The following is a 21,841-nucleotide window of genomic DNA, read 5'->3' as shown; positions in this document are numbered from 1 at the left end:
TAAGCTCAGTTAAAATAGCAGCTTTTTAACATGTTATAATTACCTAACAACATTTACATTCAATCAAAGAAGCAGCACATCACAGACTAAAGTAGATTTCTCACTTCAGTTTTCCATAGTAACCAGAAATACGAAAAGCTGACGGCAAGGAAATTTGAGGGTCATTTCAAGAACATAGAAACTTAGCTAAAAATCAATGCAAATAATCTAATGTGAGAGGTTATTCTGGAAAATTAATATCAACTTGTTTTTTCCGTATTCTATCTGCCATTTTCATTATCGTTAGTGCTGCTGGGAATATAATGAAGATCACATTTCTAAAAAAGTAAATATTTCCCTAAAAGTCTAACCTAATAAAAAAGTATTGTACCACAGGAACTTTAACTCCAAGTAAATTATCATTTTGTTAAATTTGTAAGAATAATTATCTTTATGTCACACTTAATAAAATTTTTCTTTAAGGAAAAAAAAATCCTAAAATACAGTTAAGAACTGAAGTATCATTATTATTAGTAAAACAGTTATCGAAAGTGGTGTACAGATTTTTAAAATAAGGCAATTAGGAACCTTTGTCTTATTTACAGCATAAACAAAGAATGTCTCAAATAAGACTATCACAAAGAGATATCAGCTTTTTCAAAACAAATAACTTACAGTATATTCAGTAGTCCCTTTGGGTTTCTGAAAAGACATTCTTCTCCCATCTTTCTTGTCTAGGGTCTTCTTTTGGCCAGTGTCTGAAAAAAAAAAAATGATGCAAAACTCTATTAAATTCATTTTCCTTTCACAGTAATGTCAAGGACTGCTAAATAGAGCTCACTGGGCAGATATCTACTGGATTCATCAGTAATACAGCTTGCTACTTAAGATTCTCTACTCTAAAATACAACCGAGTATCAAAATAAGTAAATGTACTTCCTTCCTGCTTGCTTTACGAACTGACCAGTATGAAACACTATAATAACTGGAAGTCAATTCAAAACCTAAGTAACTGTCAGCTGAAAGGAAGGTATTAAAAAGTAAATTAAGGGCCATATCTTTCAACATATCTAACCTGATTATAATAAAGCTATATTTGAAGATTATTATTATTATTAACCAAACCAAGTCTGAAATATGTAACATTAATCTTCACAGAAGAAAATGTCTCTACTTCTACAATCATAGTAAAAGACAGTCATCTCTATGGAATTGTATTAAATTACTGAATTCCTTACATATACCATGAAGTAGATTAAGATACTCTTTCATATATAAACATACTTTTATGCACTTCATTTCAGATAGAGTGCCAACTATTTTTCACTTGCTTATCAAGACATTTCACTTGAACACATCATTACCACCAAGTTTATGGTATCTGTTTTAGTTCAAATTTTGCATTAATGTTAATCTTCTCATCTATACTTCATGTAACAAAGACTGCACTGAACTTACAAAATACCACTCCTATCTAAACAATTTTAAATAAAATCAATCTCTAAAAAACTAATAAAAAACTCAAAACTGAGTAAGATAGTAAACATAGCAAAATGCTATACTCACACTCAATTTTTATAAGATTAAAACAGTAATTTTCAAAGAAAAATTAGTTCTACCTAAGCCTAAAGAATCTAGAAAATATCTACTTCATTGTTCTCCACCTATCCAATCTTAATTGACATTTTGACCATACTAGAGTTTGTTTATATGTATCTAATTAGCTCAGTTGGGTGAATGGTTCTAATGAAGCATTAACAATAACAAAAATAATATTAATAATCAAGTCTGAATCCGAAAGAGGTCAGTTAGCTCTGCAATACTTAAAAAGGCTGTCCTAAAACCTTCCTGATCACCCAGGCTAAGCCAGATCTCTGTTATTAGTCACAGAGCATCTTTGTCTCCTTCACAGCATCTGGCACAGTTTAAAGTTTCTTTTTACATCTCTCCCACTAAACTGTAACCTATAAAACACCGGGCTTGCTTTGTTCACAATGACTTCTCAGTGCCTAACAAAGAGCCTGACACAAGGCAAGCATCACATTTCAATGAACTAATGTTTTGAAGCTACAACTTGAACTGTACCTAGAACTGCCACAATTCTTATAGTCATTTTTTTTTTTTTAAAGAAAAGTGGACAAAGGAAAAATATATATATACACTGTCTGGCTGTAGAAAAAGAGGCATTTTTCTAAAGGTATGGTGAGAATGCAAAATGGTACAATTCTTAGGGAAAGACAATACTTTTGCTTATCACTATTCTAATTTTTTCTCCAATGAACAGCATATATGTGAATTTGATTTTTTGTGATAAAACATTAAAACTATTTTAAAATAAATTTTAAAAATTAATTTATTTCTGCTATTTCATAAACAGCAGGAGCCAAAAACACTTTCCTCATTTTGCAATTTAAAAGCAATGCAAAATACAATTACAGATTACTTTTAACTAGTAATATATATCCCTTCTTAATTGATTTCAGGAGTAAACATTAGTCTACACTTATTTGTCTAACAGTAGTTTTTCAATCCGTTAAAGAGTTCATTAAACATTTAATCACAATTAAGTTTGCAACTGCACTACCATTTTCAAAAGTTTGCCATGGAGTGCAGTTCAGAGGAAAAAAACTAATATACCAGTTTTCTGCAGTTTAAAGTTTCAAACAAATTGAAAGCATTCACTTTAATAATTTAAAATTGTAAAATAGATTATAATAATATTATAAAAATAGTTCTAAAATTATTTTAATAACCAATATTAAAACATGTATTCACAAATATAAGTACCAGAGTACAATGAAATACACTGATCATTCTTTTCTATCAATATGAAAATATAATCACAATACTTGAGAGTTGAAAGTGATCACAGTTGTTACCTAGTCCAGTCCCTTACTTGGTAACTTTATAATACCCTTTCTTACATGGTAACTTTATAATACCCTTTTAAAGACAGTTGCCAGCAAACGTGAATCTAGATTGGGAGTATGGAAAAAGGAGAGGTCCTATTTTTCTTCTTTACAAAAATTATCACAGTTTAGAAATGCATAGATATTTGTCATTTGACAATCAAAATAATAGTTAACATTTACCAAGTGCCTAGCATATTCCAGGCACTGTTCTAAGGACTTTATATTTACTTATTGTCTTACCTAATTCATCAACCTTATAAAGTGGGTATCATTATTATCCCCATTTTACAACTGAGAAAACCAAGGCACAGTTTTGGTTATCAAAATGAAGGAGTATTACTGGCATCTAATGGGTATAGGCCGTGGATACTGCTAAACATTGTGTGCTAAACAATGCACAGAACAGTCCCCCCAAAAAAGAACAATGTCACAAAATGTCAACACTGCTGAGGCTGAGAAACAATGCTATATACCCAGCACCTAATACAGTAGTAAACATGACATATGGTAGGTGTTCAATAAATATCTGATAAATAAATGAATACATATGACTTTCCCTGAGATATAATTATCTGGTATAGTGGAAACAGCAGGGAGTTAGATTTTACTCCATCATTACCAGAAGCAAAAACTTAATATATGTAACCTAAAAAAAGAAATTCCTATCTAGACTGCATCCTACAAGTTTTGATACACTGTATTTTAATAATTCCATCCAAAATATTTTATGGCTTCTACCCTAATTTCTTCTTTTGCTATTTAGAGAATATTGTTTAATTTGCCGATCTATGAAAATTAAAAATTTTTATCTTTTGGTTACTGATTTCTAGCTTAATTGTACTGTGGTGAAAGAAAATACTCTTAAATAGTTAAAACCTATAAAATTCGTTGAAACTTGCTCTATAATCACATATACATTTAGTAAATGCTCCATACGTGCTTGGAAAGAATGTGTATTCTGTACTGTAGGGTAGTGTTATATGTGTGTTTGTGTGTATGTGTGGATATGCATACACACACACACACACTCCTATCTCCACATCCAGGAGATTAAGTTTGCTGATTGTGTTGTTTAAATGTTCTACATCCATATTGGTTTGCTTCTGCATGCTTATTCTTTAAATTACTGATAGAGACTGTTAAAATCTCCCACTATGATTGTGGGTTATTCAGGTCCTCCTAAGTCTCCTTACTTTGCTTTCTATATTTTGAGACCGTGATATTAGGTTCATACAAATTAAGAACCGAACACCTACTAATTGTTTTAGATTACATCTTCCCGGTATATTGAAACTTTTCTTACAATTTTTTTTGCCTTAAAGTTTGACATACTCTTTAACTATTATGTTAGTGGTCATCCCATAGGTTACAGCCTAAATTACTAATTTTTCACTATCTAATATTAATTAGCACTTTTATCATCTTTCTGGATAATGTAAGGATGTTAAAAACTATGTACCTTTACCAAGACTTATATGCAATTGTTATTACATACTTTAATTGCATGTATGTGTATTTAAAAACACTGTAAGACATTATTATTCTCCTAGACAGTCAACATTCATTTAGTTTTGCCCTCATATTTACCATTTTAATTGCATCTCTGGGTAATTTCACAGGGGATGGATTCTAAGCTGGTAGGTATTTTCCCCTGCCATTTAGTTTCCACTGTTTCTGTTGAGAAATCAACTGTCAATCTTATCGCTACATCATTGACTACTTGTTCTGACTGCTTTTAAGATTTTTCATCTTTAGTGAGATTTGTATTGATTCCACTAGGGGCCTGTAGGGATGCCTGAATCTGTGAATTAAAGTATTTCATCAGTCTTGGAGTTTTCAGCCATCCTCTCATTAAATAATACTTTTGCCCCCCTTCTCTCCTTTCATTTGGGGACTCAAATATACACACGTTAGAACTTCTAATTAAAACTTTTTTTTTCTTTTTTGGCTGTGTTGGGTCTTCATTGCTGGGCATGGGTTTTCTCTAGTTGCGGCAAGCAGGGGCTACTCTTTGTTGTGGTGCGCAGGCTTCTCACTGAGGTGGCTTCTCATGTTGTGGAGTGACATGTAGGCTCAGTAGCAGCAGCACGCGGGCCCTAGAGCAACCGGGCTTCAGTAATTGCGGCACATGAGCTCAGTAGTTGCGGTGCATGGGCTCTAGGGCGCGCAGGCTTCAGTAGTTGTGGTGTGCAGGCTTAGCAGTTGTGATGCGTGGGCTCACTAGTTGTGGCTCATGGGCTCTAGAGCGGAGGCTCAGTAGTTGTGGCGCACAGACTTAGTTGCTCCGTGGCATGTGGGATCTTCCCGGACAGGGATTGAACCCATGTCCCCTGCACTGGCAGGCAGATTCTTAACCACTGTGCCACCAGGGAAGTCCCAAGAACTTCTAATTATATTTTGTATTAAGCTTACCCCCTCCTTTATTTTCCACTTTTTTGTCCCTCTCTCTTTATTCTGGATATTTTCTTCTGACCTATCTTTCAATTCACTAATTCTCTCTTCTGTGGTGGCTAATTTGCTGTTAAATTCATCCACAAAGATCCTAATTAAGACCTTTAGATTTCGTTAATCTAAAAAATTAATTACATTTTTCAATTCTAGAATATCCATTTTTCTTTTTTATAGTTTGTACCTCTACAAAACTCTCAATTAGCTCAAAATTCTCAACACAGCTATTTCAAATCTGATAACTACAAGATACAGAGTTCCTGTGGGTCTGTTTCTATTTTCTTGTTTTTTCTGCTATCTTGTCAGGTGCCTAATTATATTTTATATACTGGATACTAAATTTGAAAATTGGTCTATAGACAGAATTTGACACAAAGAAAGCTGTATTTCTCCAGAAAAGATGTTTGCTTCTGCCAAATACTTGAGGACACTAGCAATACCAGATCTTATTAATGCAGTTACAGGAATGATAATTTAAAGCTGAGCTACCATCCTATGAGAGCCTAGCCACTTCAGTTTTTCTGTATCCTAAGGTACAGCATTTTGGGGTCCTAAGTGAGAGGAGTTCACCCCTCTCCTGTGGTGGGTCTTGTACTCTGTCCCTGTCTCCTTATACCCAACAGGCTACCAAAAGCACCTCTTAATCTCTCAGCTGTTGCTTCTGGAATCAACACAACCCCCAGGGAAAAAAAGCAATCCCAAATTGGAGCTGCTCCTCCTTGGGCCTCTGTCAGTACTCAGATCCTAATCTAGTCATATCAGTTAGCATTCTAATACCCGCAATAAAATTTGTTTTGTTTTCACTCAGCTATTTATTTATCTATAATTGAAGTATAGTTGATTTACAATATTGTGTTAGTTTCTGATATACAGCAAAGTGATTTAGTTATACATATATATACATATTCATTTTCATATTCTTTTCCATTGTGGTTTATAACAGGATATTGAATATAGTTCCCTGTGCTATATAGTAGGACCTTGTTTATCTATTTTATATATAGTAGTTTATTTCTGCTAATCCCAAACTCCTAATTTGTCCCTCCCCCACCTCCCTTACCCTTTGGTAACCGTAAGTTTGTTTTCTAAGCCTATGAGTCTGCCTCTGTTTTGTATAAAAGTTCATTTGTATCATATTTTAGATTCCACATATAAGTAATATCATATGGTATCTGTCTTTCTCTTTCTGACTTACTTCACTTAGTATCATAATCTCTAGGTCCATCCAAGTTGCTGCAAATGGCATTATTTCATTCTTTTTTATGGCGGAGTAGTATTTTATTGGGCATATATACCACATCCTCTTTATCCATTCATCTGTCGATAGGCATTTAGGTTGCTTCCATGTCTTGGCTATTGTAAATAGTGCTGCTGTGAACACTGAGGCGCATGTATCTTTCAAAATTAGAATTTTCACCAGATATATGCCCAGGAGTCAGACTGCTGAATCATACGACAACTCTATTTTTAGTTTACTAAGGAAACTTCACATGGTTTTCCACAGTGGCTGCACCAATTTACATTCCCACCAACAGCATAGGAGAGTTCCCTTTGCTCCACATCCTCTCCAGGATTTGTTACTTGTAGACTTTTTAATGACTGGCCCAGCTTTTTAAATTGTTCTCAACAGGACAGTCTGAATTACCTAGCTTGCTATTACCAGATGGAGAAGTTCCAAAAGATTTTTAAGTAGAGAAATGAGAAAGCAGTATCAGACTTTAAATTAAAAATCATGTTGGTAATAGAATGGGAAAGGCAAACTGGAAGAAGAAAGCAAGGCTGAAAACCAACAATGAAAACTGTATGAGGTTTTAATATACGAAAAGACACCTAGTATAACTGAATATGGTAATTTTGGTAGTAGCTACTGATAAAAAGTTTGATGATTTAAAAATATTGACATAGACCTTCAAGATGGCGGAAGAGTAAGACGTGGTGATTACCTTCCTCCGCACAAAAACATCAGAAATACATCTACATGTGGAGCAACTCCTACAGAACACCTACTGAATGCTGGCAGAAGACCTCAGACTTCCGAAAAGGAAAGAAACTTGCACGTACCTGGAAAGGGAAAAAAAAAAAAAGAAAAACAGAGACAAAAGAATAGGGACAGGACCTGCACCTCGGGGAGGGAGCTGTGAAGGAGGAAAAGTTTCCACACTCTAGGAAGCCCCTTAACTGGCGGAGACGGGGGGTGGCGGGGGGAAGCTTCGGAGCCACGGAGGAGAGCACAGCAACAGGGGTGCAAAGGGCAAAGCAAAGAGATTAACGCACAAAGGATCAGTGACAACCAGCACTCACCAGCCCAAGAGGCTTGTCTGCTCACCCGCTGGGGCGGGTGGGGGCTGGGAGCTGAGGCTCCGGCTTCGGAGGGAGGATCCCAGGGAGAGGACTGGGGTTGGCTGCGTGAACACAGCCTGAAGGGGGCTAGTGCGCCACAGCTAGCCTGGAGGGAGTCTGGGAAAAAGTCTGCACCTGCCTAAGAGGCAAGGGACCATTGTTTCAGGGTGCACAAGGAGAGGGGATTCAGAGCACCACTTAAACGAGCTCCAGAGACCGGCACAAGCCGCGGCTATCAGCGCGGACACCAGAGACGGGCATGAAACACTAAGGCTGCTTCTGCAGCCACCAAGAAGCCTGTGTGCAAGCACAGGTCACTATCCACACTTCCCCTCCTGGGAGCCTGTGCAGCCCGCCACTGCCAGGGTCCCGTGATCCAGGGACAACTTCCCTGGGAGAACACACAGCGCACCTCAGGCTGGTGCAACGTCATGCCGGCCTCTGACACTGCAGGCTCGCCCCGCACTCCGTAACCCTCCCTCTCCCCAGCCTGAGTGAGCCAGAGCCACTTAATCAGCTGCTACTTTAACCCCGTCCGGTCTGAGTGAAGAACAGACACCCTCAGGCAACCTACACGCAGAGGCAGGGCCAAATCCAAAGCTGAACCCCAGGAGCTGTGCGAACAAAGAAGAGAAAGAGAAATCTTTCCATGCAGCCTCAGGAGCAGCAAATTAAATCTCCACAATCAACTTGATGTACCCTGTATACCTGAATAGACAATGAATCATCCCAAAATTGAGGCGGTGGACTTTGGGAGCAACAATATATATATTTTTTTCCTTTTTCTCTTTTTGTGAGTGTGGATGTGTATGCTTCTTTGTGTGATTCTGTCTGTATAGCTTTGCTTTTACCATCTGTCCTAGGGTTCTGTCTGTCCGTTTTTTTGTTTTTTTTTTAGTATAGTTTTTAGCTCTTGTTCTTATTGGCGGAATTGTTTTTTGGTTTGGTTGCTCTCTTCTTTCTTTTATTTTCTTTTTTTTATTACATTTTAATTTTTTTATTTTCAATAACTATTTTATATTTTTTATTCGAATAACTTTTTATTTTCTCTTTCTTTCTTTTTCTCTCTCTCTCCCCCTCCTTTTTCTTCTGAGCCATGTGGCTGATAGGGTCTTGGTGCTGCGGCTGGGTGTAGGCCTGTGCCTCTGAGGTGGGAGAGTTGAGTTCAGGACATTGGTCCAACAGATACCTCCTGGCTCCACGTAATATCAAATGATGAAAGCTCTCCCAGAGATCTCCATCTCAACGTGAAGACCCAGCTCCACTCAACGACCAGCAAGCTACAGTGCTGGACACCTTATGCCAAACAACTAGCAAGACAGGAACACAACTCCACCAATTAGAAGAGAAGCTGCCTAAAATCGTAACAAGTTCGCAGACACCCCAAAACACACCACCAGATGCAGTCCTGCCCACCAGAAAGACAAGATCCAGCCTCATCCACCTGAACACAGGCACCAGTCCCCTCCAGCAGAAAGGCAACACAAGCTACTGAACCAACCTTACCCACTGGAGGCGGACACCAAAAATAACGGGAACTACGAACCTGCAGGCTGCAAAAAGGAGACCCCAAACACAGTAAGTTAAGCAAAATGAGAAGACAGAGAAACACACAGCAGATGAAGGGTCAAGGTAAAAACCCACCAGACCAAACAAATGAAGAGGAAATATGCAGTCTACCTGAAAAAGAATTAAGCATAAGGATAGTAAAGATGATCCAAAATCTTGGAAATAGAATGGAGAAAATACAAGAAACACTGAACAAGTACCTAGAAGAACTAAAGAGCAAACAAACAATGATGAACCACACAATAAATGAAATTAAAAGTTCTCTAGAAGGAATCAATAGCAGAACAACTGAGGCAGAAGAACGGAAAAGTGAACTGGAAGATAAAATAATGGAAATAACTACTGCAGAGCAGAATAAACAAAAAAGAAAAGAATTGAGCACAGTCTCAGACACCTCTGGGACAACATTAAACGCACCAACATTCGAATTATAGTGGTCCCAGAAGAAGAAGAGAAAAAGAAAGGGACTGAGAAAATATCTGAAGAGATTACAGTTGAAAGCTTCCCTAACATAGGAAAGGAAATAATCAATCAATTCCAGGAAGCGCAGAGAGTCCCATACAGGATAAATCCAAGGAGAAACATGCCAAGACACATACTAATCTATCAAAAATTAAATACAAAGAACAAATATTAAAAGCAACAAAGGAAAAACAACAAATAACATACAAGGGAATCCCCATAAGGTTAACAGCTGATCTTTCAGCAGAAACTCTGCAAGCCAGAAGGGAGTGGCAGGACGTATTTAAAGTGATGAAAGGGAAAAACTTACAATCAAGATTACTCTACCCAGCAAGGATCTCACTCAGATTTGATGGAGAAATTAAAACCTTTACAGACAAGCAAAAGCTAAGAGAATTCAACACCTCCAAACCAGCTCTACAACAAATGCTAAAGCAACCTCTCTTGGCAGGAAACACAAGAGAAGGAAAAGACCTACAATAACAAACCCAAAACAATTAAGAAAATGGTAATAGGAACATTGTATCGATAACTACCTTAAATGTAAATGGATTAAATGCTCCAACCCAAAGACATAGACCGGCTGAACGGATATAAAAACAAGACCCATATATATGCTGTCTACAAGAGACCCATTTCAGACCTAGGGACACATACAGACTGAAAGTGAGGGGATGGAAAAAGATATTCCATGCAAATGGCAATCAGAAGAAAGCTGGAGTAGCGATTCTCATATCAGACAAAATCGACTTTAAAATAAAGACTATGACAAGAGACAAAGAAGGACACTACATAATGATCAAGGGATCAATCCAAGAAGAAGATATAACAATTGTAAATATTTATGCACCCAACATAAGAGCACCTCAATACATAAGGCAAATGCTAACAGCCATAAAAGGGGAAATTGACAGTAACACAATCATAGTAGGGGACTTTACCACCCCACTTTCACCAATGGACAGATCATCCAAAATGAAAATAAATAAGGGAACACAAGCTTTAAATGATACATTAAATAAGATGGAACTTAACTGATAAAGGACATTCCATCCAAAATCAACAGAATACACTTTCTTCTCAAGTGCTCATGGAACATTCTCCAGGATAGATCACATCCTGGGTCAGAAATCAAGCCTTGGTAAATTTAAGAAAACAGAAATCGTATCAAGTATCTTTTCTGGCCACAACGCTATGAGACTAGATGTCAATTACAGGAAAACAAATCTGTGAAAAATACGAACACATGGAGGCTATACAATACATTACTTAATAACCAAGAGGTCACTGAAGAAATCAAAGAGGAAATCAGAAAATACCTAGAAACAAATGACAATGAAAACACGACAACCCAAAACCTATGGGATGCAGCAAAAGCAGTTCTAAGAGGGAAGTTTATAGCAATACAATCCTACCTCAAGAAACAAGAAACACCTCACATAAACAACCTAACCTTACACCTAAAGCAATTAGAGAAAGAAGAACTAAAAAAACGCCAAAGTTAGCAGAAGGAAAGAAATTATAAAGATCAGATCAGAAATAAATGAAAAAGAAATGAAGGAAACGATAGCAAAGATCAATATAACTAAAAGCTGGTTCTTTGAGAAGATAAACAAAACTGATAAACCTTTAGCCAGACTCATCAAGAAAAAAAGGGAGAAGACTCAAATCAACAGAATTAGAAATGAAAAAGGAGAAGTAACAACTGACACTGCAGAAACACTAAGGATCATGAGAGATGACTACAAGCAACTATATGCCAATAAAATGGACAACCTGAAAGAAATGGACAAATTCTTAGAAAGGTATACTCTTCCAAGACTGAACCAGGAAGGAATAGAAAACATAAACAGACCAATCACAAGCACTGAAATTGAGAATGTGATTAAAAATCTTCCAACAAACAAAAGCCCAGAACCAGATGGCTTCACAGGTGAGTTCTATCAAACATTTAGAGAAGAGCTAACACCTATCCTTCTCAAACTCTTCCAAAATATAGCAAAGGGAGGAACACTCCCAAACTCATTCTATGAGGCCACCATCACCCTGATACCAAAACCAGACAAAGATGTCACAAAGAAAGAAAACTACAGGCCAATTATCACTGATGAACATAGATGCAAAAATCCTCAACAAAATACTAGGAAACAGAATCCAACAGCACATTAAAAGGATTATACACCATGATCAAGTGGGGTTTATCCCAGGAATGCAAGGATTCCTCAGTACACACAAGTCAATCAGTGTAATACACCATACTAACAAATTGAAGGATAAAAACCATATGATCATCTCAATAGATGCAGAAAAAACTTCTGACAAAATTCAACACCCATTTATGATAAAAACCCTCCAGAAAGTAGGCATAGAGGGAACTTACCTCAACATAATAAAGGCCATATATGATAAACCCACAGTCAACATCATTCTCAATGGTGAAAAACTGAAATCATTTTCACTAAGATTAGGAACAAGACAAGGTTGCCCACTCTCACCACGATTATTCAACACAGTTTTGGAAATTTTAGCCACAGCAATCAGAGAAGAAAAAGAAATAAAAGGAATCCAAATCGGAAAAGAAGATGTAAAGCGGTCACTGTTTGCAGATGCCACGATACTATACATAAAGAATCCTAAAGACTCTACCAGAAAACTCTAGAGCTAATCAACGAATTTGCTAAAGGAGAAGGATACAAAATTAATGCACAGAAATCTCTTGCATTCCTATATACTAATGATGAAAAATCGGAAAGAGAAATTAAGGAAACACTCCCATTTACCACTGCAACAAAAAGAATAAAATGCCTAGGAATAAACCTACCTATGGAGACAAAAGACCTGTATGCAGAAAACTATAAGACACTCATGAAAGAAAGTAAAGACGATACAAACAGATGGAGAGATATACCATATTCTTGGATTGGAAGAATCCACATTGTGAAAATGACTATAGTACCCAAAGCAATATCCAGATTCAATGCAATTCCTATCAAACTACCAATGGTATTTTTCACAGAACTAGAACAGAAAATTTCACAGTTTGTAGGGAAACACAGAGGACCCCGAATAGCCAAAGCAATCCTGAGAGAGAAAAACAGAGCTGGAGGAATCAGGCTCCTGGACTTCAGACAATACTACAAAGTTACAGTAATCAAGACAGTATGTTACTGGCACAAAAACAGAAATACAGATCAATGGAACAGGATAGAAACCCCAGAGATAAGCCCAACACACACATGGTCACCTTATTTTTGATAAAGGAGGCAAGAATATACAATGGAGAAAAGACAGCCTCTTCAATAAGTGGTGCTGGGAAAACTAGACAGCTACATGTAAAAGAATGAAATCAGAACACTCCCCAACACCATACACAAAAATAAACTCAAAATGGATTAAAGACCTAAATGTAAGGCCAGACACTATAAAACTCACAGAGGAAAACATAGGCAGAACACTTTATGACATAAATCACAGCAAGATCCTTTTTGACCCACCAACTAGAGACATGGAAATAAAACCAAAAATCAACAAATGGGACCTAATGAAACTTAAAAGCTTTGCACAGCAAGGAAAACAATAAAAAAGACGAAAAGACAGCCCTCAGAATGGGAGAAAATATTTGCAAATGAAGCAACTGACAAAGGATTAGTCTCCAAAATATACAGGCAGTTCATGCAACTCAATATCAAAAAAACAAACAACCCAATCCAAAAATGGGCAGAAGACTTAAATAGACATTTCTCCAAAGAAGATATATAGATTGCCAACAAACACATGAAAGGATGCTCAACATCACTAATCATTAGAGAAATGCAAAGCAAAACCACAATGAGGTATCACCTCACACCAGTCAGAATGGCCATCATCAAAAAATCTACAAACAATAAATGCTGGAGAGAGTGTGGAGAAAAGGCAACCCTCTTGCACTGTTGGTGGGAATGTAAATTGATACAGCCACTATAGAGAACAGTATGGAGGTTCTTTAAAAAACTAAAAACAGAACTACCATAATACCCAGCAATCCCACTACTGGGCATATACCCTGAGAAAACCATAATTCATAAAGAGTCATGTACCACAATGTTCACTGCAGCTCTATTTACAATAGTCAGCACATGGAAGCAACCTAAGTGTCCATCAACAGATGAATGGATGAAGAAGATGTGGCACATACATACAATGGAATATTGCTCAGCCATAAAAAGAAACAAAACTGAGTTATTTATAGTGAGGTGGATGGACCTAGAGTCTGTCATACAGAGTGAAGTCAGAAAGAGAGAAACAAATACCGTATGCTAACACATTTATATGAATCTAAAAAAAAAAAAAAAAAAATGGTTCTGAGAACCTAGCAGCAGGACAGGAATAAAGACGCAGATGTAGAGAATGGACCTGAGGAGACGGGGAGGGGGAAGGGTAAGCTGGGACAAAGTGAGAGAGTGGCATGGACTTATATACACTACCAAATGTAAAACAGATAGCTAGTGGGAAGCAGCCGCATAGCACAGGGTGATCAGCTCGGTGCTTTGCGACCACCTAGAGGGGTGCGATAAGGAGAGTGGGAGGGAGATGCAAGAGGGAGTAAATATGGGGATATATGTATATATATATAGCTGATTCACTGTTACAAAGCAGAAACTAACACACCATTGTAAAGCAATTATACTCCAATAAAGATGTTAAAAAAATAAAATAAAAATAAAAATATTGAGCTGGGAGTCAATATTTTCAAACACAATAATATAGATTTTAAACTTTGAAAAGCATCTTCTAAACTAAAAAAATATGGTGATTACTGCTTTTCTAATTAACTGATCCCATCTATAGTGAAATAGTACAGGAAAAAATGCCTGTATTTTCAACCTTTCACTTGTTATTGACTGCTTATCCATAGTCAAAACAAAAATAAACTTAAAAAAAAATTCCTCAATTTTTCTTGAACTTTGTAACCATCCTCCTCTACATATCAGCCTGTGTTTCTGCTTCTTGTCATAGCTGAACTTTTGGAAATAAGAATCTACTTTCACTGTCTTTACTCCATCACCTCTTACTGATTCCACAATGTACTGCAATGTCTTCTGTCTTCCCAGTTCCCTAGACCTGCAAAGGAGAATAAACTAAAGGGCAAATTTGATAGTCTTTTTCAATTTTATTTTATTTGAACTTTATGAAGCACCCAACTAATTCCTTATCAATGCTCACCTTTCCTTTTATTTGGTAACATCTCACACTCCTTGGTTTCTAACCCGTTTTTTGTTCCCCTTTAATGCTCCCTTCCTCTGCCCAGCCAAGGAATTTTTGTGTTGTGGGTGGCTCACTTCTAAGTGAAAAGATCCATGATACAGAGTGCTATAGAGCCTTGCTATGTAAAATTGTGTTCCGAGGACCAGCAGCATTGGCATCACCTGGGAGCTTCCTGTGAAGGCAGGATCTCGGGTTTCACCCCAGAACTACTGATTCACCGTTGCATGCACAATAAATTTGAGAAGGACTGTTAGTAGAGCTTTTGAAAGGATTAAACTTGCAGACTGAATAACTGACAGAAGAAACAGCCTTCCTTATACAACTCCCTACCCGTGACAGTAACACTAGCATCTTCCAATCTCTGTCAAACTAATTGTTTTCTAAGGTAGTCATTGTGATAGACTACCTTACAGTTACTAAATACTCTGTATTCCTCCCTGGGGAGGAATATAAAATACACTGTACCATCCCACTGATGTCAGACTTGGCTATGTGACTTGCTTTTCCCAAGGAAACATGAACAGAAACCATGAGTCTTTCAGGTAGAAGTGTTAAGACCCAACATTAAACTTCTAAGCTCTTTTTTCCTTCTATCTCAAGACCAGGGCTGTTCCATACAGTGACTACTCTCTAAAAGGCTATTACACGTACACATACCTGTGCACACACATCTAGTCATTCCTGTTTCTGCTCCTGGTTAAATTAAAGTGCTTGGAAAATAAAAGTTCTTCAGGAATTCATGTATAAAAAGCAAGTCACCTACTAGGGGAAAAAGAAAACAGTCTAGCTTGCTTAAGACCTCTTTACTGAAACATTATTCAATGCCACAAGAATGAAATTATACCAAATTATCAAAATAAAAACTCTAGGAATGATCAAAGGAGTAGCAGGGAGTACTGAACAATTATGTAGTGGAAAAACTATTTGTGACTGTTATGCTGTATAAGTATGAGAATTGTAACTATGATGTAATAAATATCAGGAGGTGGGGAGAAGAAATACGGGAGATGACACTGCTCATGTTACCTCAAAGAGTTAAAGAAACCCCACCTAAAACTGAAACAAGAATGTAACAATAATACCAATCTCTTAATATTTTTGCAGATTCTGCTTAACTTTAGACACACCATTTAGGAAATACTTTCTTAAGGCAAACAAATATCTTTCAGTCACTCTTTCCTTCTAACCATCTATCCATCATTTTATACGTATATATTCATAAAATAGATCTTAACAATAATGCCTACCCTAACATTAATGACATCACTATATAGTTGGATTGGAGGTGGCTTTTAAGCTTTAATCTTTATTATGTGTGACTTCTTCATAGTTAGCATGCATTAATTTTACCAGAGTTTATAATCTAGCACCTACCCCTCAGTTAAGACAAACCATCAGATAACTGCATATTTGGGTTAACTGTTTTCGTTGTGTATAGAACTGTTTTTACTACCTTGCATTTTGTTGTCACACCACTGAACTACATTAAAGAACGGTGTTAAAAAAGAGCTTTTTGAAATTAGAATATTTACTATAAAGATGATGAGGACACTTTTTGCTATATTAGAATTCCATGAGAATTTTTTCTCTTTATTCTATCAGGAAAAGTTGTGTTTTTCTTACCTGCCTAAGCAACGGGTTTATCTTTATCTTAGAGACACTGTGATTTATGTCTGATCACATTTCCCTTTTTCACTGATTGCTAGAAAACAAAGGCTAATTTTTGGCCTTTCTCTAATACATTAATTTGGTCTTAAAACATGCCCCTTTTTTGTACTAATATTCATTCAAAAAAATGTATCAAGAGTCTCAATGTAAGTTTGCTGATGGCCATTAGGGAGTCTTTATAAACACAGAAAAAAACTATTTGCAGTTACTTTACTTTTTAATTAATGTTTGATTTATTGAAGTACAAATAAAAAAATCTAGTTTTCCTTTAAGCCTTCAACTATAAGTGTATTCTATTTATAAAACTAGTAAATTTAACACACTTTCTAAGGTGCTTTTGATAGTTAATCAACTCAAACAGAAAACAAACTAAATATCCTTAAATACAAACGAGTAATTAAATTCTCTCACATATATATACTAAATTGTATTTATACATCTACTATCGTAAACACTTTAATTGCCTCTAACAAGAAAACCTTTCTAAAAACTTAACTCTAGTAAATACATTACAATAAAGTGTTAAATATAATGAATGTTAAGTTCTCTTAAACATTCCAATAGTTTCAAAATTTAGCCAAATACTTGCACCTTTTAACTTAAAATCACTCAAAAAACAATTACATAAGTATTCATCTTCAATTAGATTCTTAGACTAATTTGTATGCACTCTAATAGGCCTAATTCTCTGAAATATAACAAATATTTTAAAGACCAAATACACTTATTATTCCTAAACTTAATACAAAAATACTAAGCATTTAACAAACTTCATCATTTCCATATTTACTTCTAACCTTAACAAGGGTAAAAGACTTACCCACTAAAGAAAGCAGTGATTCTCAAAGTGTGGTCCCCAGATCAGCAGCACTGGCATTACTTTAGAAGTTGTCAGAAATGCAAATTATGGGTCCTGGCTCAGAAGTACTGAATCAGAAACTCTAGAGGAGGGGTCCAACATTTTTAACAAGCCTTCGGGTGATTCTGAGGCACACTAAAGTCTGAGACTCATTGCTTTATTGTAGCCTCAACTACTCAGAGGCAGTTTTGTCCTAAAACACAGATAATATAAAAGCCTTGAGTTCAGCCATCCAGTGAGGTGAGCAGCAATTCTAAAATGGGCAAATCTACTTCATGCTTGAGAACCAATGGACAAAGGAAACAATATTAAGACCTCAAACTTAGCTGGAGTTACCATCAGAGCAGATTGAGGTTGCTTATCAAGAAGAGATTCTTCTCCCCCTCACCTTAGGAAATGAGACTAAGACTGCAGACATCTAGGGTTATCCTCTTCCATGAGTAACCAGCACCATGAGTTGTTTTTTTAATAGTAACAACTGGGACTCCAAATCCTATACAGGCACTTGGTCTTCTCTGGGTTCAAGATAAACTATTATCTAACTCTTCCAGACAATCTGCATCTGCAATTTCCAACCTAAAATATATCTAAGTTTTCTTACACCTTCCTTGGATTTTACGTTTTCATCTCATTTTAATATCATTCTGATTCTAAAGAAATTTCAGTGACTATCCATCCTATCCTTCACCTAATTTAACTTGTTTTAACTTTAACATCACACATGATAGAATTTTGCATTCTTCTCACATTTTTCCCCATCTGACATAACTCTTACAAATAGGAAGATAACACTCAAATGGATTCTATATCCCTTATTTCTTTGCCTGGCCCAGATTCTTTGTTAGGAAAATGGGATAATAATATTACCTATCTCACAGAGTTGTTATTAGGATTAAATAAAAATTTCTGCTGGTGCCTGCTCCATAGAAAATGTTCTTAGCCACTCTTATTCTTGTCATTTCCCCAAAAGATAGTTTTAATTGGTAAAAGTAAATGAAAAGAAACTTCAAATAGGAGTGAGATGTATTTAAAGTATACTGTCACCAAGTGGGAGAACAGAGTTGACATAACAGGGAAGTTGATGATAAAAACTATGCTACAATTAAGTTGAAACTCTAAATATGTTAAATTTTTTTACTTATTACCATGTGATCTAGTAACTGACGACTTTTAAAGGTTACCCAATACAGGCTTATGGTGATGCCTCCAAACCTGATCTATACTCAAGGTCTAAAAATTTTTTTGAATCAGAACATAATTTACTCTTTAAGCAGGAGCAAAAATTGTGTCATAGTGTATATTCTTTGTAATTGTTATTAACTAGAGCAATGGTGTGATAAGCTCCTTAATGTGTCTAAGTCCCAATTAGATTTTCCTGAGGGGACTATAATGTTGGAGTCAGCAAACACTGAAAACTGGTAAAAGCAAAAGCAGCCACCTTGGAGAGGAGTGAAGGCATCAGTTAACACTGTCAGGTAAGCAGTTTGTTTATAGAAAGAGTTAAAATCAGAAACATATGACCAAAGTTTTATCTGGTCCATCCTTAAACTGTCAATGGTAAAACTATTTTATCAACATCTTTGCTGAACATGAAATGGTGAGGGGTAAGATCACAAACAACAAATGGAGTCCTGGAGTGTAGCCGATCTACAAGTGTAGAAGTGTCTGCACAAGACATACTGCTACAACACACAGGACATTTTAAAGAACTGAAGGAAGGGTGACAAATAACAGGGAACTTAAGCAGCTGTTATAAAAATCTAAAATAAAGGTAGTCACAAGCAGAAAGAGTAGAAGAAATCCTTTAAACAGACTAACAAATACTCATTCCAAAGGACACAAATGTAAAGAAAAACCCTATACCCAAAACCTATCTGGTAGGCAGCTGCCAAGAAAAGAGTTCTCATTTTAAGCAAAGGCTGCCTAGAAATTAATGAAGAACCATTTATTTTTTATCTGTATGTATACATGTTGCCTCTCAAAGGAGTCAACTGAGGAAGCTATACTTATTCTAAGAGTGAGAGGGGGTAATCAAGTTATTGCTGGGGTATTCATCTTTTGAACTACCTTCAGAACTCTGTAGGCATAACTTTATAGACTTACAATGTTTTTAACCCCAAATGCTATTTAATTTGTAGCTTTACCATCTATCATTTTCACTAATTCTGTTCCAAATGAAAAAAGAGCTCCAGAGTCAAGAACCTCTGAGATCATCCAATCAACCTCATTTAAAACAAGAAAATACACACCCAAAGAGATTAAGTAATTTATACAAATTCTTTCAGCTAGTTAATGCTAGAAAGTACCTGTCCACTGACCTTGGTCATAAACTGACATCACAAGGCCTTTCTAACTTGTGTCAGAGATTTGGGGGCACCATGAATATTAAAGAAAGTGCCATGAGTTCATAAGGCGGCTTCAACAGAAGAGGAATTTGTATAGTATTTTGAAGCTGTAACTCTGAAGGAGAGTGTTTGACATAGCAGTGTGCTCAATAAATGTTTCTGAATCAATGAATCAGATGTATATATTTGGGCATATTTGTTAAAGTATTCATCATATCCCTTTCCAGGTTAAGTTACACCACATATTTCTCAGTTCTTCATCTACCTAGAGGCCGGTCACATTTCAATTGTTTTCAATTAGTCAACTGAGGTCTCATAAAAAAAAAAAAAAAATCCTTTATTCAAACACTTTAAAGTTCTAGTCCTCATCCCTGGTCCCACTTTTAAGAGGATTCTGCATCTGGTTAATATCCTTCAAAGCAGAAACCAAGCATCCCCTTTTTCATTTTCTAATTCCATAAACAAGAATTGTGAAGAAAAGATATTATGTAAAGTGAAGAAAAATTAATAAAAGGGACCATGCTAAAATTACATTTTAATATTCAAGTTTCTTCAAAGCTTAAATTACACACACACACACACACATACACACACACACACACACACAGATCAACAGATGTCCTCACAGTTTCAGTGCTTTAAAATGAATGTCAGGATGTGGGTTATGGATAGATTTTATATTCTTTGTACTTTTCTCTATTTTCTAAACTAACACTCACATAATTTACTCTCATAACACCAAAATGCATATTAAAACAGGTAACAAGAATAAAATATGATTAGGAGAGGTCTGCCACTTATTAACTAGGGGAAGCCAACGACATTGGAGAAGTTACCATATGCATGATGCAAATATCACTTCAGCAAGTGCTTTTAAAAATTCCGTAAGATATCAATATCCTCTCATTATGACTGATTCTGTTTTTTAAAGGGCAGTACAACGCCACTATGACGAAAGAAAACTTAACAGGCAGTAGAAATGATAACTGAGGAAAGTTTCCAGGTTCTGCCACCTCAAGACAACACGCAGCCTTTCAAAATACACGACACAAAAATCCACTGGGTTCCCGTGTACGCTAAACATTTTCTTTTCCAAAGCCGTATTAAGTGCTTATGTGAATTCTAACAGTTGGCAAATATCAAATAAAAACAATGACCCAAACCAAACCCAAGTCAAGCACAGCGTTCTTAATGATTTCTAAGAGGGAAAACACGAGCGTCACAATTGGTTCAATATTCACCTCTCACGGGGAGGGAAAAACGAAGGGATCCTACCCTTGAAATAGTTGGCGGGGTAAGGAAAGTCGAACATAGGTGAAGAAAGCAGGAAGAGCAGAGCAGGAAGAGCTACGACGCAGACACGAGCAAGTCTTCCGTCCCCAGAGCAGAGCGAGTCCTCCGCTCCTCGCCCCCGTCCCGCCGCCATCCCGGCACGGGCACACCTGCCAACGCCCGGCCCGCGCCCCCCGCCCACCCCGTTCACGCCGGCGGCCCGTGGGGCCTCGCCCCCCGCGCAGCGCCCACCCCTCCGCCTCCCCCCCCGCCCTCAGCCCGGGTCGGCCGCGCGGGACGCGAAGGAAGGCTGGGCTCACCGGGTCCCTCCGGGCTGGACGGCGCCGGGGGCCGGTGGGGCGGGGACCCGCACCCGGGGTCCCCCTGGGCGGGCTCCCTCAGGTAATCCTCGAAGCGCACCTGCCGGGCTTCGCCGCCACCCCCGAACCCCCGCAGGCGGTTGGCTGTGCCTCGCAGAAGGCGCCCGCTCTTCCCCGTGAACGTGGTCAGGTAGTCCATGCTGCCGCCGGGCAGGCGCCGAGGAGGCCAACGGTTTCCGCCGAGACGGCCACTCGGTGCTCGCCCACCCACGCGTCCAAGCCAACACTGGGGGCGGTGGCTCCGCACGCCTCACAGGAGGCGGGGAGGGGGAAGGGGAGGGGACGTCCGGAACTTGGCCCCGGGGCGGACCATCAGGGAACTAGGCGTCGGGGGAAAAGAAGCTGGACAAAAGTTTTGAAAAG

The 21,841-nt window shown here is 37.4% G+C and overlaps 1 protein-coding gene across 10 annotated transcripts in view; it reads right to left on the bottom strand.

Annotated features, from left to right (window-relative positions):
- Positions 1-21,841, bottom strand: part of OXR1 (oxidation resistance 1) — a 463,267-nt gene that overhangs the window by 78,572 nt on the left and 362,854 nt on the right. For 5 of the 10 annotated variants that reach the window (XM_082434271.1, XM_082434275.1, XM_082434277.1 and 2 more), the window contains one exon: positions 655-737. In XM_082434271.1, the coding sequence (XP_082290397.1) occupies positions 655-737 (83 nt within the window). Of the gene's footprint in view, positions 1-654; positions 738-21,418; positions 21,748-21,841 lie in introns of those variants that run through there. The other 5 variants (XM_082434276.1, XM_082434278.1, XM_082434279.1 and 2 more) reach the window with 3 other exon arrangements.

Source organism: Balaenoptera physalus, assembly GCF_965194825.1.
Source record: "Balaenoptera physalus genome assembly, chromosome: 17".
In the NCBI taxonomy this organism is placed as follows: domain Eukaryota; kingdom Metazoa; phylum Chordata; class Mammalia; order Artiodactyla; family Balaenopteridae; genus Balaenoptera; species Balaenoptera physalus.
The sequence above is the reverse complement of the archived record's forward strand: the minus strand, read 5'-3'. Positions and strand labels throughout refer to the sequence as shown.